Source organism: Wolffia australiana, chromosome 20, assembly GCF_029677425.1.
Source record: "Wolffia australiana isolate 7733 chromosome 20, ASM2967742v1".
NCBI classification, from domain to species: Eukaryota; Viridiplantae; Streptophyta; class Magnoliopsida; order Alismatales; family Araceae; genus Wolffia; species Wolffia australiana.
Genome location: NC_135854.1, coordinates 5,684,486 through 5,701,879, shown reverse-complemented (window position 1 = coordinate 5,701,879; position 17,394 = coordinate 5,684,486). Strand labels below are relative to the sequence as shown.

Below are 17,394 nucleotides of genomic sequence, written 5' to 3'. Positions count from 1 at the left end.
TGAAGGGCTAAGGAGAAGAGGGAGAAGAAGAGAAAGAAGATGAAGGGATAAGGAGAAGAGAGAGAAGAAGAGAAAGAAGATGAAGGGCTAAGGAGAAGAGAGAGAAGAAGAGAAAGAAGATGAAGGGATAAGGAGAAGAGAGAGAAGAGAAGAAGAGAAAGAAGATGAAGAGAGAGAAGAAAAGAAAGAAGATGAAGAGATAAGAAGAAGAGAAAGAAGATGAAGAGATAAGAAGAAGAGATAGAAGAAGAAGGGCTAAGGAGAAGAGAGAGAAGAGATAAGAAGAAGAGAGAGAAGAAGAGAAAGAAGATGAAGGGATAAGGAGAAGAGAGAGAATAGATGAAGAGATAAGAAGAAGAGAGAGAAGAAAAGAAAGAAGATGAAGAGATAAGAAAAAGAGATAAGAAGAAGAGAGAGAAGAAAAGAAAGAAGAAAAAGAGAAAGAAGATGAAGAGAAGAAGAAGAGAAAGAAGATGAAAAGATAAGAAGAAGAGAGAGAAGAAGAGAAAGAAGATGAAGAGATAAGAAGAAAAGAGAGAAAAAGAGAAAGAAGATGAAGAGATCAGAAGAAGAGAGAGAAGAAGAGAAAGAAGATGAAGAGATAAGAAGAAAAGAGAGAAGAAGAGAAAGAAGATGAAGAGATCAGAAGAAGAGAGAGAAGAAGAGAAAGAAGATGAAGAGATAAGAAGAAGAGAGAGAAGATGAAAAGATAAGAAGAAGAGTGAGAAGAAGAGAAAGAAGATGAAGAGATAAGAAGAAGAGAGGGAAGAAGAGAAAGAAGATGAAGAGATAAGAAGAGAAAGAAGGGGGAGAATAAACAAGACGGAGAAAGACGAAGAAAAGAGAGAAGAAGAAGAAGAGAAAGAATAAACAAGACGGAGAAAGACGAAGAAAAGAGAGAAGAAGAAGAAGAGAGAATAAACAAGACGGAGAAAGACGAATAAAAGAGAGAAGAATAAGAAGAGAGAATAGACAAGACGGAGAAAGTTGAAGAAAAGAGAGAAGAAGAGAAAGAAGAAGAAGAAGAGAAAAAAGAGAGAGAATAAACAAGACGGCGAAAGAAGAAGAAGAGAGAGTAAGAGAGAGAGAGGAGAAGAAGAAGAGAAAGACGAGAGAGAATAAGAAGAAGAGAGAGACGACGAGAAAGAAGAAAGAAGAGAGAGAAGAGAGAAGAAAAAGAAGAGAAAGAATACTAAGAAGAGAGAGATGAATAGAAAGAAGAAAAAGAAGTGAGAGAATAAACAAGACGGAGAAAGAAGAAGAGAGAATAAACAAGACGGAGAAAGATGAAGAAGACGAAGAGAGAGAAGAAAGAAGATAAGAGAGGAACAGAAAAGAATAAAGAAAGAAGAACGAAAACAACAAAATAAAGAAATAATCAACAAAGAAGAAGAATAATAAAAGAATAAAGATCGCCCCAATCAACGCAAAATTCTTATTTAAATGGTATATATATATCTTAAACTATACAAGTATGAAAAAGTATAATCGAAAAATAGAGGGAGAGGGAGAGAGAGAGATCATCCGAAGAACAGGAAGAACAAGAAGGACAAGACAACGCCGAAGCGAAGGCAGATCAACTCAAGCCTTCTCTCCATCTGAAAGATTAAAGAATACGGAGAAAGAAGAAGAAGAGAGAGAAGAAGAGAGAGAATAAACAAGACGGAGAAAGAAGAAGAAGACAGAGAAGAAAAAGACGAGAAAGAATAAACAAGACGGAGAAAGAAGAAGAAGACCGAGAAGAAAAAGACGAGAAAGAATAAACAAGACGGAGAAAGAAGAAGAAGACCGAGAAGAAAAAGACGAGAAAGAATAAACAAGACGGAGAAAGAAGAAGAAGACCGAGAAGAAAAAGACGAGAAAGAATAAACAAGACAGAGAAAGAAGAAGAAGAGAGAAGAAAGAAGAAAGAAGATAAGAAAGGAGCAGAAAAGAATAAAGAACGAAGAAGGAAAACAACAAAATAAAGAAATAATCAAGAAAGAAGAAGGAAAACAACAAAACAACAAATTAATCAAGAAAGAAGAAGAACAATAAAATAGAGAAATAACGAAGAAAGAAGAAGAAAGGCCGCCCCAATCAACACAAAATTGGTATATATATATCGTAAACTATACAAGTATGAAAAATAAAAACGAAAAATAATCAAGATATCAATTTTCCGAAGAACAGGAAGAAGAAGGACAAGACGACGCCGACGAGAACGCAGATCAACTTAAGCCTTCTCTCCATCGGAAAGGTTAAAGAAGAAGAAGAAAAACAAGACGGAGAAAGAAGATAACAAAGGAGGAGCATAAAAGAATAAAGAACGAAGAAGGAAAACAACAAAACAAAGAAATAACGAAGAAAGACGAAGAAGAAAGACTGCTCCAATCAACACAAAATTGATATATATATCTCTCGTAAACTATACAAGTATGAAAAAGAAAAACGAAAAATAATGAAGAGATCAATTATCCGAAGAACAGGAAGAAGAAGAAGGACAAGACAACGCCGAAGAGAACGCAGATCAAATCGAGCTTTCTCTCCATATCCGCCGTCTTCTCCTTCCCCTCCACTCTCCTCTTCTGAAACTCCACGTAAGCCTTGGCGGCAGCGCCGCCGCCGACTCTCCCGCCGCCAATCGCGCCGCCAATCGCCGCCACGCTCTCCCCACTCAACCAAACCCCCCTCCAATCCTCCACCCACAAACTAACCTCAACCGCCGCCGCCGCCACCTCAACCGCCGCCGTCGCCGCCGCCGCCCCGCCGCAAATCACCACCGCGAACACCACCTGGGTCGCCGCCACGTGTCCCCGCCGCCGCGCCGCCACCGCCCGCCGGCTCGCCACCCTCACCCCCCGCCCGCCACGTGGATCCACCACAATCCAGCTCAGCTCCAGCTCCCCCGCCGCCGCCGCCGCCGCCTCCCCCGCCTCCCCCCCCACGTGCGCCGCCACCCGGAACGGCGCGCTCGCGAACCAACCCCCCCTCGTGTCCGTTTCGATCACCGTCGAAAATATCCGATCGCCGCCGCGGTAGAGATCGACGGCCGAGATCAAAGACGGCGGCGGCGGCGCCGCCTCCCCGGCGGCGCCGCCGGGGAACGTCCACGTGTCGGTGAAGAACTCCTTCGAGAGGAGCGGCCGGAGGCGGCGGTCTCGTACCGACGGCCACGTGGCGGCGCAGAGCGCCGCCCACAGACAGCGCTGACCGGCGAGCCGCCGCAGCCACGTGGTGGCACAGCTGGCGGCCGCCAGAGACGGCGCGTCCAGCTGGCGCAAGACCAGCGTTGCCACGTCATCCGGTAGCTCCTCCACCGCCGCCGCCATCGCCGCCGTTGCTCTTCTTCTTCCCCGGCGAGGAAGACGCGGTTTTTATTCCCTTTTAACGAAGAATTTTTAAAAAATAATTAATGAGAGCTCCCACGTGCGACGATGGAGTAACGTGATTAGGCCGGTAATTGTCACGTGGGAGTGGGAGACGGTGCTAAACTCGTGGGTTTAGTGTATTTACGGGGGGTGCCATTGGGAAGAGACGTTGTGGTGGTGTAATTATGGGTAATGATGGGGTTAATTAGGGAGGGTGGGGGGTGGGGGGGAGATAACGACAGGTGGGGACAGGCTATTTTTAGAGAGAGAAAGTGGGGGAAGATAATTAAGGCGGCTAATTAGGTACTGCCCACTATTTCTATCCAATTAAAAGTGAAAACGACGAGGGCTTAAAAAAATCCCCACGAGGATGCGAGCCTGACCTAACCTTGTAAGCCCTCGTCATCCTCTCCGATTTATTGTTGTGTGTGTGTGTGTCTCTCCTTTTGTTTATCTCTCTCTCTTCCTCTATTTCGCTCTCGCTCCCTCTCTCTTTCTCTCTCTCTGGCTCTCTTTGAGCTTCCTTCTCTCTGTCTCTTCCTCTATCTCTCTCTATGGCTCCCTCAAATTTATCTCTATTTCTCTCTCTCTCTTCCCCTCGGTTTACCTCTCTCTCTCTTCCTCTATTTACCTCTCTCTCCCCCTCGATTTATCTCTCTCTCATCCTCTATTTCTCTCTCTCTCTCTCGATTTATCTCTCTCTCCCTCAATTTATCTCTCTCCCCCCCGATTTATCTCTCTCTCATCCTCGATTTATCTCTCTCTCTTCCTCTATTTCTCTCTCTCTCCCTTAATATCTCTCCCTTTATTTCCCCCTCTCTCCCTCAATATATCTCTCTTCATCTATTTCCCTGCCTCTCTCCCCTTCAATTTATCTCTCTTTCTTCCTGGATATCTCCATCTCTCTCTTCATATATCTCTTCCTCTATTTCCCTCTCTCCCTCAATATATCTCTTCCTCTATTTCCCTCTCTCCTTCAGTATATCTCTTCCTCAATTTCCCTCTCTCTCTCCCTCAATATATGTCTTTTCATATATTTCCCTCTCTCTCCCCCTCAATTTATACATCTCCTTCCCTCTTCTTCCCGCTCTTCCCCCCTCAGTTTATCTCTCTTTTCCTCTATTTCCCTCTCTCTCCCTCAATTTATCTCTCTCTCTTTTTCTACTTCTCTATCTCTCCTTCTATATATATGTATATCTATATATGCCTCTATTTCTCTCTCTCCCTCCCTCTATTTCACTCTCTCTCTCCCTCTATTTCTCTCTATGCATCCTCGATTCTCTCTCCCTCAGTTTCTCTCTCTCTCTCTCTCTCTCTCTCTCTCTCTCTCTCTCTCTCTCTCTCTCAATTTATCTCTCACCGTGTATTTTTCTCTTTATTTGTCTCCAACTCCACCTCATGTCTTTCTTTCTCTCTCTCCTGTCTCCATCTCTCTATTTCTACTTTCCTCTTTGACTCTCTCTAACTCTAGTTATCTCTATCTCTCTATTTCTACTTTCCTCTTTGGCTCTCTCTAACTCTAGTTATCTCTCTCTCTATTTCTACTTTTCTCTTTGGCTCTCTCTAACTCTAGTTATCTCTCTCTATTTCTACTTTCCTCTTTGGCTCTCTCTAACTCTAGTTATCTCTATCTCTATTTCTAGTTTCCTCTTTGCCTCTCTCTAACTCTAGTTATCTCTATCTCTCTATTTCTACTTTCCTCTTTGGCTCTCTCTAACTCTAGTTATCTCTATCTCTCTATTTCTACTTTCCTCTTTGGCTCTCTCTAACTATAGTTATCTCTACCTCTCTATTTCTACTTTCCTCTTTGGCTCACTCTAACACTAGCTGCATCTCTCTCTCTCTCCACTTTCATCTTTGAGTGTTTCTAACTCGACCTATGTCTCTCTCTCTATCTCTACTTTCCTCTTTGCTTGTCTCTAACTCTAGTTATCTCTCTTTCTCCCTCTCTTCCTATTTTTATCCAATGCCGTATCTAGCTCTCTATCTCTATTTGCATCTCTCTCTCTCTCTCTGTATATCTTTATTTTCCTCTCTCGCCGTCTGCAGCTCAATCTCTCCACTTCCTTCCAAGTCATGTCATTTTCGATCTCTCTCTAACTCTGTCCCCCCTTCGCTCTTTGACTTTTTCTATCTCTTCCGTGCTCTTTATGTACCTCTATCTTCCGTTCTATCTATTCATTTATCTATCTATCTATCCATCTATTTATCCATCCATCTATTTATCCATTCATCTTTCTGTGTATCTATACATCTCTTTATCCATTTATCTATTTATTTATCAACAATCTATCTTGCTCTTACTATTTCTCATCTCTTTCTCCTTCCCTCTATCTATCATCTCTCTGACTCTCTCCTTCCCTCTCTCTATATATCCGTCTATGTCGCTTACTCTTTCTATCCGTCATTACTCTCTCCTTCTCTCTATCTATCTCGTTGCTATTTCTATCTATCATCTCTCCCTATGTATACATCTCATTGTATCTCGCTTGCTCTTTCTATCTGTCATCTCTCTCCCTTTCCCTCTGTAAATCTCGATCGCTCTTTCTATCTGTCAAATATCTCTCTCCTTCCCTCTATCTATCCCGTTTCCTCTTTCTATCAATCATATCTCTCCTGAGATCTCCTGAGATGTCTCTATATCTCTATCTACTCGCTCACTCGTTCTAGCAGCCATCTCTCTCTTTCCCTCTCTCTTTATATCCCTCTATCTGCCATCTCTCTCTCCTTCGCTCCCCCGATATCTTTACCTCGCTTGCTCTCTTTATCTGTCGTCTTTCTCTCCTTCCCTGTGTCTATTTATCAATCTATCTGTTCTTTATTTTTCATCAATTATACATCTCTCTCTCCTCCGCTCTCTCGACATCTATCTTTATCTCCCATCTTTCTCTCCTCTCTCTTTCTCTCTCTATCTCTCTCTCTCAAGATATATATGTATATATACATATATATCTACAACGCCTGCTCTATCCATCTCTCTCCCTCAACTCTCACAACCCATCTCTATCTCACCAGCCCTTTATTTCTCTTTCAATCATTTCAAATCTCTTGCTCTCTCTCTCTCTTTGGGTGGGGATAAGGCCTTTAATGAGAGGGGCTAAAACTTCTGCCCATACGTTAAGTCAAAAGTTGGAACTTTTGTAATTACGCGTTTGGTTGGATGGAAAGCGAAAAAAAAACTATTAAGTCAACGTTATTGAACTTATCCTACACGCTGGCTGATGTTGACTTGATTTATCTGTTCCAAAATCCTCAGTCAGCTATTCCATGCTGTGAAAGCCCACAGTACCTCAAACCCATTGGATTCTGAAATGAACAAAAATGCTTCTTCTTTTCATATGTAGAGGTAGTAGAGCAGAGAGGCGGCGATGGAGCAGCATGTACATGTACTATGCCTGAAGCCCAAGAAGAAGTTCCCTTTTCTGTTGGGTCCATCCCAAATTACATTTTTTTCAAAAATCTTATTTCTTCATTATAATGGATGGAGACCTCGTACTCTGGTGGGCTGGAGAGGCAAGATAGGGGAGGAGATGAAGGAGTGGATGTGGAGGCAGATTAGGCCAGAGTTGTGCAATGTGGAACCAACCTTGTCGAGCTATCCTATGTTACGGTGCTATCCCATGGGACCTTGGCCCTCTTCTTAAGGAACTAGCCAAGCTTGTTAGTGCTTCTTTTCCCCCTACTATGTGTGATCTGTGTGCAGGCTTTTGATGACAGCCCAAGCTAAGCTGACGCGATGGTGCTGGGTCTGTGAGTAGGACCCGGCCTGCGGATCCTTGTAGTGCATGCTAAATTATGATGACTTCCTCGCTCTGTAGGTTAGTAGGTACATCGCATCTCTTGTGGGTTGCAGTCGACAAGACACTGGCCCTACAATCGCTCATCTCCAAAGTGTTCGCTGTGGATATTCACCCTGTGGTGAGGATAGAAAAGGCGTTGGTGATAGGGGAGTATAGTTCCGGATCGTCCCCGACATGGATGATGGACGGGAGAGTACGGATTTTGTCCTGTCCGACGTCCAGATTCAGTGCAGGGACGAAGAACAGGACGAATTTTTCATCTGACGATACGGAAACCATTCCGTCCAGTCCTCCTGAGACAAATTTTTGTCCCGTCTAGTGAAAAAACTGTCCCTCGTCTCGGACGAAAAAACCCGTTTTATATTTTTATATATATTAATATATAATTTTCTAAGTTTTTAGGGAAATATGGAGGAGAGAGAATGCAAAGGGGCATATGTACAATTATTTCTAAGCGGCGTCAGTTTGCCCGCGCGTAAAAATGCAGGGATTTTGATACAAATTGTCATAGCGAGACCACGTGGCTACATCTCAACTGTCAGATGTGTCCACCGTCCCCAATTTGTCTGTCCACTGTCCGAGACCTCCGAGCGGATAGTTTTTTCATCCCACGGGACGAAAACCGTCTTGTTCGGTGGCCCCTTCACAAATTTTTGTCCCGAATTTGGTCCAAACCCTTCGACCATACAATTTTTTCGTCCTGGGACAAAAAAATCATCACATCTGTGTCCCTGCACTGAATAGGGGAGACAACTATGGTGGGGGATAAGTGTTAATATTGCATGGGATGACACTGGAGGAGAGGGAGAGAGGGCGGAGAATGTCATCCAAAGATTGATAGTGGGGTGCTGATTGGGGCCAGGCCTATTCTAAAAGTAAATATTCGAATTGGGGATGGGGCCAAGGTTGGGCCCAAGTTCTTGGTTATAATTGATGTGACGCCAAGGTCTACTGATGTTGGTAACCCCAAGAGAATCATTGGGGCATGACTCATGAAGTCCTCCTAAAAGGGTTATACCAAATAGAAGAAAGCAATTTAGACAATGTAATCAAACAGAGGAACAACAAAGCATACACCTAAGGTACCTTTTGAGCACCCTTCTGCTCCCAAAAGCCTGCTAAGGCCTTCGGGCCCACCAGGGAGGTAGGCACAAAGAAAATGAAATGATTATAACAAACCAAGAAAGAAAGACTCCTAATCCATGGCCTCAAATCAAATGGTGAAATTGGAACAGGCGTCGGAGATGGTCCATGGACTCCGAACTCAGAAGATCTCAGCGGGGTTCCAACCACAGTAGAACTCAGCATTACAATCATAACTAGACATGGTCTTTCGGTTCGTTTTGTGCAAATATATGAGATTTATTCATAACCAAAGAGGTGTGTTCTTTTGTGCCATTTTTTTGTTCATTTAATCATAACCAAGGAGCCGGCCCAAACCTTTGCCCCAAGGTCTGCCCGGGGACGCAGTCACAAAGAAAATGAAACCAACAAAGAAAGATTTCTAATCTAGCGTCAAATCAAATGGTGAAATCAGACCAGACGTCAGAGATGAAAGAGGTATGGTCCATGGACACGCCCGGGTCGTCACCGCTGGCAGGACCCGACGCGACCCCAACTATCTTAGCGGGGTTACCGACAGCAGTAGACCTCGGCGGCACGTCGATCATGACCAAAGACCCGGCCCCAACCTTAGCGCCATCCCCAATGCGAACGTTCCCAAGAACGGTAGCCCCGGCGCCAATAAGCACCCCATGGCCAATCTTGGGATGACGGTCTCCCCCGGCCTTCCCCGTCCCGCCCAACGTGACCCCATGCAAAATAGAACAATTATCGCCCACTACAGCGGTCTCCCCGATGACGACCCCGGTGGCGTGGTCCATCAAGACCCCTCGGCCGAGCCGCGCCGCGGGGTGGATATCCACGGCGAAGACTTCGGAGATGCGAGACTGGAGGGCGAGAGCGAGGGCGCGGCGGCCGCTAGCCCAGAGGAGGTGGGAGACGCGGTGGGCTTGCACGGCGAGGAAGCCTTTGTAGTTGAGGAGGCAGCGGGAGAAGGAGCCGCAGGCGGGGTCGCGGGCGCGGGCCGCGCGGAGGTCGGCCACGGCTGCGCCGACGAGAGCCGGACTGTCGTCGAAGGCTTGGACGAAGATGTCGTAGAGGAGGGTGGGGAGGAGGGTGGGGGAGCTGAGCCGGTTGGCGAGGTGGAAGGCCAGCGAGCGAGCCAGGGTGCCGTGGGAGAGGACCGTGGCGTAGAGGTAGCTCGCGAGGGCGGGCTCAGACTCCGCGTCGCCGCGGACCTCCGCCCTGATCTGCCGCCACACCCATTCCTCCGTCTCCTCTTCCATGTTCTTTCTCTCTCGGTTTCTCTCTCGCGTGTCTGGGGAGGGGGTATCTATCTATGTGTTGTAAGTTTATCGCGGAGAGGTAAAGAGATAAGGATATCTCTCTACCCTTTTATTTGCCATCTCTCTCTCTCTCTCTCTCTCTCTCTCTCTCTCTCTCTCTCTCTCTCTCCTTCCCTCGCTCTCTCTATACATCCATCTATCTCTCTTGCTCTTTAATCTGTCGTCTCTCTATCTCTCTCTCTCTTGCTCTCCAACCCTTTCTCTCTATATCCATCTATATCTCTTGATATTTATCTCTCTCTCTCTCTCTTGATCTTTATCTCTCTCTCTCTCTTGATCTTTATCTCTCTCTCTCTCTCTCTTTCTAGCCTATCTGACGAGGGGATATCTATCTGTTGTAGATTTATTGCAGAGAGATAAAGAGATAATGATATCTCTCCACCCATCTATTTGCCATCTCTCTCTCTCTTTATCCATCTATCTCTCCATATATCCATCCATCTTTCTTGCTCTTTTGTCTGTCGTGTCTCTCTCTATATACATCCACCCATCTATAGATCCGGGCCGCGGACTGGACGAATTTTTCGACCTCGGACAAAAAATTCATCCCGTCCATGGGCAAGGACAAATTCCTGGATGAAAAATTGTCCAATGGACAACTGGACGGGACATATTTCGTCCCATTGGACAAAAAATTCGTCCGTCTGGAAGACTCGGACGGTGGACGGAAAAATTGCGGACGAATTTTGAATTTAATATTTTGTTAAAATTACAACAAAATTATTTGTTTACATTTGAAAATTTTGGAAATTTGAAATTTAATCCATTATTAAGTAGCAGTAAAAATATCTTTCATACATGAAGTTATAATCGTACTGTAGTAGTCAATTGCGATATTTGATTACTTTATTAGATAAGTAGCCTAAATTTTGATTTTCACATACCCTTTGTCCTTTAATTAATTTCACGGAGAATGCACTAAATCTTTTGAGAGATGTAAAAGTTTTATTATTTAACACCCACCAAAGTGTAAAATACTTATTTCGCCGAAATTCATTTGATTGTTACATAGTAGGATTTTGGATTTAAAATTCATTAGTGAAATTCCACATGAATGTAGATAGTTCATTATTTGATTCCCAACGATATCAATCTAATGAAATAGTATCGTAAAAAGTCTATTACAAATGAGAAAGATGGGTATTCCATCATGGAATTTCCTTGCTTAAATATGCCAAATGGTGTGCATAATTGATCAGTCTTCTTAAGCACTCTTATCTCCATCGTACAATGAGATGAGCAATAGAAAATTTCATATATTTCTTAGGACCACCCTTCGAGATGGCCATTGGAGTTAAAAGGATAACACACGAACTAAAATGGAAAAGAAATTCAGAGTAGGGCTACACGTGGGAATGTGGCGTTCATCAGTCACAGCAAAGGTGAAACAGAAAGTAGAGAGCGTTTTTTCAGAAACTGAGACAGAATATTGATGCAGAGTTCATGCAGCCGTCCATCCAACTCGCTCAAAATCACCTTCACTTTTGGTGTAGAGTGACGGTGTTGAGATGGTCGTCTCACATCTCGCACATTTACTCTGTTCACACTGAAATCAAATCAAAGTCGTAAGGAAACAATGTTAAAATGTTATTGAAAAAAAGAAATCGAATGTGATTAATGGGTAACAAAATGCTGCATGCTCGGGACATAATTGTTTACAAGTTAGTATGTTGGATGATGACACACCTTGTTCCATCCCATGAAGTGAAAAATACTAACCATTGCTTGTCAAAAAAAAAATTCCAATTTAAATATGGGATGTAAATTAACATAACAGGATTATTAAATATCTTGCAGAAGTTAAATAAGAAAAAATGAAGAAACGTAGAGGAAGAAGAGTAGAAAAAACAAAAAAAGAGGGAGAAATGGAGAGGACAACATGAAAGGAAGAAAATAAAGACTAATAACAGGAAATGTAAGGAATAAAATATAACATAGTAGATTTGCAGGCAACAATAGGAAGAGAAGAAGAGAAGAGCAAACGTGAAGATGAATAGAAAAAATAAGGAGAGAACTAGATGACCTAATGAAAAAATAACAAGACAAGAGTTGAAAGAGAGACAATAAATATGTGCAGAACTTCAAATAAAAATGATAAGGAAAAATGAAAAGTAATATAAGAAAATAAGAGAAGAAAAAGAGAAGGAGAGAAGATAAGAAAGGAAGAAAATTAAAAAAATACAGAACTGGAGCCTAAAAATATTAAGATGAGAGGTGAAAGGGAAGATAAGAACAGAAGAGAAGAGGGAGAAAAGAGGAAGAGAAGGAATGAAGCAAGAGAAAGAAGAAACTCCAATAAAGGAACGAAATAAGAGGAAAAATACAAAATGGACTTCCATATGGCAAAAGTGATGTTCAGAAGGTAATGCTGATTTATCGAAATGCAAAATTTGGTATGCTAAAAATATTTTATCAAGTTCTTTAAATAAAATTCAAACTAACACATTAGAGAGAGATTCTTTGCATGCATACGGAAGAGAAATATCTGCGTTCACAGATGAGGTAGAAGCACGACTTACAGTAAAGCATGAAGGATGTAAACCCGTCCACCACCTTCATGTTTTCCGCTCTTACGCTGTTACGTGGAAAGGAGAGAGTTAAGAAAAATAAACATGCACAAGCAAAGGTCAAAAAGCGATATAACGTAACTCACCATCAGAAGAACTGTCGTCGTTGTCAATGTCATCCTCGGAGTTAGACGAGCACTGCTCTATGCGACGGAACCATGCACGAAGCATCATCAACATCTTTATGCTCTCTGCATCTAGGCGTCCTCTTCGGTACGTGGTGATGCCTCGGCCAACTGAAAAAAGCTGCTCCACAGGTGCACTGGTCGGGCTTACGGCAAGAAATTGGGACGCAGTTTTTGTCAAGTTCGGAAAGTATCGAGTTCCGATGTCCTTCCACCAGCTTAGTGGACTATCTTCCTCCTCACTGCACGCGACATTTAGATACTTGTCGAGCTCCTGCCTAGGCGTTGAGCGTGGTCGCTAAGTCTTGCACGGACGGGTATATTGTCGCGTGGAGGATACAAAATGTTCCAGGCGGCATCTTCTAGATGATTCGCCCTGCTATGAATCACATCCAGTTGCATTTGTTTTACACGCGCTGTCTAAAAGACCGCCGAGATAGGAAAGCACGTCTTCGCGATATGACAGATGCACAATGTCTATTTTTGAGAATGGATCCAGGGTCCCCGCTGTCACCACAGTATGATTGCCCCAAATTACCTTTGCGTACTGCATCAACTTGTTATGCAAAGCACTACACGCCAAGCGCAACACATCCCTCCGCTCGACATCCAAGGTTGCCCTAGCACTGTACATAGCCTGCTCAAGTTGGGACTTCAGCTCCGAGATCAACGACGTTACTTCAGTGATTGACAATCTCTTTGTGGAACACACATAGTCGGAACCTTGACACAATGGCCCGAGGATACATAGATATTCATCAATCAACTCCCAGTCCTCCTGACATACGGCATAATCTTTAGTCGATGTCGAAAGGAACCTCACGGCCATATGGTCGAGTACCTCTCTCTTGGCAAGAGCACGCTCTAACATCATGAAAGTGGAGTTCCAGTGCGTTGGGCAGTCCACCTTTATCTTGATCGAGTTCGGGAGCTCAAACATTTTGCACATATCAACATATTTCTCCATACGTTGCGTGGATCCTTGAATAGCATTGACGATGGCTCTCACACGTGAAATGGCTATTCCCAAGGGTCATCGTCAACTTGCAAACGCTATTATACTATATTCGTTGTACTATATTCGTCGACTTGCGAATCAGTTGGTTCATTCGTGGCCAACGCTGCATATGTCTGAAAATCTTGGCCTCGTAGCATACTACTTTCTGGTGCGTCAGGAGTACGTATGATCTTCAATCCGGCCTGGACTACGAGGTTGAGAACATGTGCAATGCATGGTACGTGTCTATCCATAGTGAACTGCGGGTTTACTATCTTCAGTTGATCTACAATTGAGGTCAGCCTGGTTCTATTGTTGGATGCATTGTCAGTGGTGATGGCGCAAAGCTTTGACTCTATTCCATATTCATATGCAACTTCCACGACGATCCTTGCCAAGTTGGTGCCGCAATGGGATCCCTTGATCCGCCAGATAGCAAGGAGTAGCTCACAGAGCTTCCAATCGACGTCAATCCAGTGGGCGGTGACACCTAGAAGGGTGAGGTTCTTTCTTGACGTCCAAGCGTCCACTGTTAAAGAGACACTGTGAACGTCAGTAAACATCTCTACTAATTTCCCTTGGACTTCTCTATACATGTTAGAAGCCGTTGCTTTGACTGCATCAGGACCAGAGATGTCCCCAACCACCTGTGTCCCGTGGAACCATAATCTTCGAAACGACGTTTTCTTCACAAGTTGCCAAGGAAGATCGTTGTCACAAATGAATCTGACGAACTCCTCCTTCGTACGCTCCATGGTGATGCCACATAAGTACAACTTGTGGTACAGTAATTCGTAATGGGTTATCTTTCTCTGATTAGTCTGGATGCCCTTGAGTTCATCGTGAAATTTACGATGTACTTTCTCTATGTCTCCAAAACACATTCGTGCTCTTATCTTTATTCCACTTGATGATGACCTTATGAGTGGGGTTATGTGCTTGACAAAGCGTACACAAGTACTCGTCCGGGCCAACTTCAACAAATCGATCTAAAACTGTAGACCAATTGCGTCTTATGCTTTGAGATGACACATTGTCATCCACCTCTATGGCATCGCACTCTGCGGACACCGATGGCGTAGCCCTAGCCGTTGATTTAGGAGTGGTAGCACATGTAGACTCCATATCTCTATCAAAATTATTCACAATATGCAGTCATTCATACGAAGTGTGTGACGAGCAATTTGAACACCTTATTAGAGTGGCATTGAAATATAATAAAACAAATAGAGACTCCAATAGATGTTTACAACACTCAATGTTCATAAGGATAACAAATGCGGAAAAAAATATTCGAAGATGACCATCGAAATTAATCTCAAAACTTGGACTCACTGACAAATAATATATCGACAGATCAATAACCATTCTAACGGACTCAAACAGGGTAATCACATAGCACATGCGACAGAATGATATATACGCAACTAAAAATTTGTTATATATGATTCGTAGAGAACGATCAGTTGATATATATGTGACAAGTTGAAATATACATACCTCTTCGGGTCGCCGACAAATAAAGCTGCACTCCAGAAGCTCCGAGAAAGACGTGTCCAAATTATCTGAACAATACATGAAATCGGCGAAATTAAATTTTATTGGGGCCTACTAAATGTAAAATTAATGTTCTATTGAAATAACCCAGGCATGATTAAGGAGAAGAATACTCATATACTTTAGTACCTTGGGCGACATGATATGGAAACAGAATTTTTTTGGTAAACACTGAGTGGCACGGGGGGAATATGACAGCTCATTCAAAAAATCATTTAAATAAGCAACATAGATAGATAGTTATACAGAGATATAGAGAGGTAGATAGATGATCAGTGAGATAGATAGATAGATAGGTAGACATTGAGATAGATAGATACATAGATAGGTATATAGATACGAAAGATAAATATCTAGGTAGTGAAATACATAGGTTGACAATGAAATAGAGACTGAGACAGTGACAATCCTCTTATTTAATAAATCAAAGCACTACCCAAAAACCTATATTGTGGGTGATTGGAATGGAGATGGAGATAGATAGATAGAGATTGAGATAGCTAGATAGATAAGCTGTGAGATAATTAGATCAACATTGAGATAGGTAGGAAAAAAGAGACTCATTACACAGTAACTGATAGGTAGGAAAAACATAAACTGATACTGTTATCTTGGATACTCATTACACAGTACCTACATTTTTTTTAAAAAGATGTTATATTCCATTCGTCAAACCCATACAATTAGATTGCATTAATACAGAATGAATCAGGACTTACTATCCAATGGGGGCCAACATACTCATTGACTTTTATGAAAATATTATCCTTAAATGCAAGATAATTGTTTTTTTAATCAACACAACTTTATTTTTAATGATGTCGAATAAATATTTGAAATATCCTTTGATGAATGTAAACAGGTGAAGCAAGTTCAACCATCTAGAAATAAGATGGATCACATTCATCCTGACAGGATTCAACGGAGAAATGATTTCAAAATATTATTATGAAGGAGTTATCATAAATGAGGAGATTCGTGTGAACTTAATAACAAAAATCTAACCCACTTTTTTATGAGCAAGAAGAATACAAGTTTTATGCAATCATCAAAAAAATATCATTGTAATCATGAAGCATCAACCTGTGTGATGCCACAAAAATACTGGCGATAGGTAATAAAATCATTTGGCACAACAGTCATTCTGGACAAATCATCAAACGATCACTGTGACATTTTTTTCATGCAAATAGGTTCAGATCAAATAAGCAAGGTCAAGTTCTTGTTCTTAGCTATTCATATATTTTCCCTCCACCAGCCCCCAAAACTGATACCCCAAGTTGATGATGCCCCTAGCCAAGTTTGTGTAAATTTATAAAAGCACCAAGATTAAGCAGTAATTTTCTTGAATAAGTTCTCGAGCCTATACAATTTCAAACCCATTATGTCCCGGTTAAGCTCAATGAATAACGATTTAAAATAATTTTGTCATGATAATTTCCCAGCATCAACTGATGATGAATCCTGCCATCCTATGGTTGTTGGAGGGAAGCTGGAGCTCTCACAGCTTCGATTGGTGTTGAGAACGAAGAAATGATTGTCGATTAAGCGAAGAAGACATGCGTGAAGAACTTTCCAACTTAACACACAGAAGAAAAACGTTATAGAGAGAAAACTGGAACTGCTATGCCCATTTATTTTCCCACGTAGCTTACAATGGAGGTATGAAACTAGCTGGGAAGAATAAGTCGTCAGAAAAGTGTGATCAATGCCAGGATTAACTGCCTTTAACGGTGACAAGAAGATTAAAATGGATTGATTGACAGTGAGACAGCTAGGTAGACATTGAGATGGATTGATTGACAGTGAGTTAGATAGGTAAACAGTGAGATAGTTGGATCAACAGAGAGATAGATAGATAGGCAGTGAGATAGATAGGTAGACATTGGGATAGATAGATAGGCAGTGAGATAGAGAGGTGGACATTGAGATAGATAGATAGCCAGGGAGATAGATAGGTAGATATTGAGATAGATTTATCGAGAGTGAGATAGATAAATAGATAGATAGTGAGATAGACAGATTGACAGTGAGATTGCGAGATAGAAAACATATCTCGCCATCAGGAAAGCGCTCTTCGACGATGCAAATAGATGTGGAAGTTCACCGACATGGTTGATGGGGAGGGGATTCCCGACGTGGAACACCGTCACGGTGGTGTTCTTCTTTCATTTTCGAACGACACAACTAGGGCGCGCCTGGCTCTTTCAAAAAGCGGCTGGAAATAAACTATTTTCTTACATATATTTTCGTCCGGGACGAGAGCGTCGGGATGGTTTTTCCCACGGACGGGATGAAAAATCGTCCGGGAGATATTGGACGGGACGATTTTTTACTCACCGGACGAAAACTATCCCGTCCTTTGTCCCGTGGAAAATTCTGGACGTCAGACGGGATGAAATTCGTCCCATCCCGTCCATCATCCCCATGTGGGACGATCCGGATCTATACGCCCATCTCTCTTGCTCTTTTATCTGTCGTCTTTCTATATATATATATCCATCCATCTCTCTTGCTCTATATATACATCCCTCCATCTATCTCTCTATAAATCCATCTATCTTTCTTGCTTGTTTGTCTGTCGTATCTC

General features: G+C 42.6%; 2 protein-coding genes across 2 annotated transcripts; both read right to left on the bottom strand.

Moving 5' to 3' along the window:
• Window positions 1–2,365: 2,365 nt before the first annotated feature.
• Window positions 2,366–3,358, bottom strand: LOC144716189 (F-box protein At2g27310-like). Its single transcript, XM_078591266.1, has one exon. The coding sequence runs from the start codon at window positions 3,309–3,311 to the stop codon at window positions 2,454–2,456; it is 858 nt and encodes a 285-aa protein (XP_078447392.1). The 5' UTR covers window positions 3,312–3,358; the 3' UTR covers window positions 2,366–2,453.
• A 5,274-nt stretch (window positions 3,359–8,632) lies between these two features.
• LOC144716249 (putative serine acetyltransferase 1) lies at window positions 8,633–9,561 on the bottom strand. The gene has a single exon (XM_078591354.1). The coding sequence runs from the start codon at window positions 9,496–9,498 to the stop codon at window positions 8,671–8,673; it is 828 nt and encodes a 275-aa protein (XP_078447480.1). The 5' UTR covers window positions 9,499–9,561; the 3' UTR covers window positions 8,633–8,670.
• Window positions 9,562–17,394: the final 7,833 nt, after the last annotated feature.

Bases quoted from the DNA above. Each gene is read 5' to 3' on its own strand.
- LOC144716189 (XM_078591266.1), bottom strand. From the start codon at position 3,311: ATGGCGGCGGCGGTGGAGGAGCTACCGGATGACGTGGCAACGCTGGTC.
- LOC144716249 (XM_078591354.1), bottom strand. From the start codon at position 9,498: ATGGAAGAGGAGACGGAGGAATGGGTGTGGCGGCAGATCAGGGCGGAG.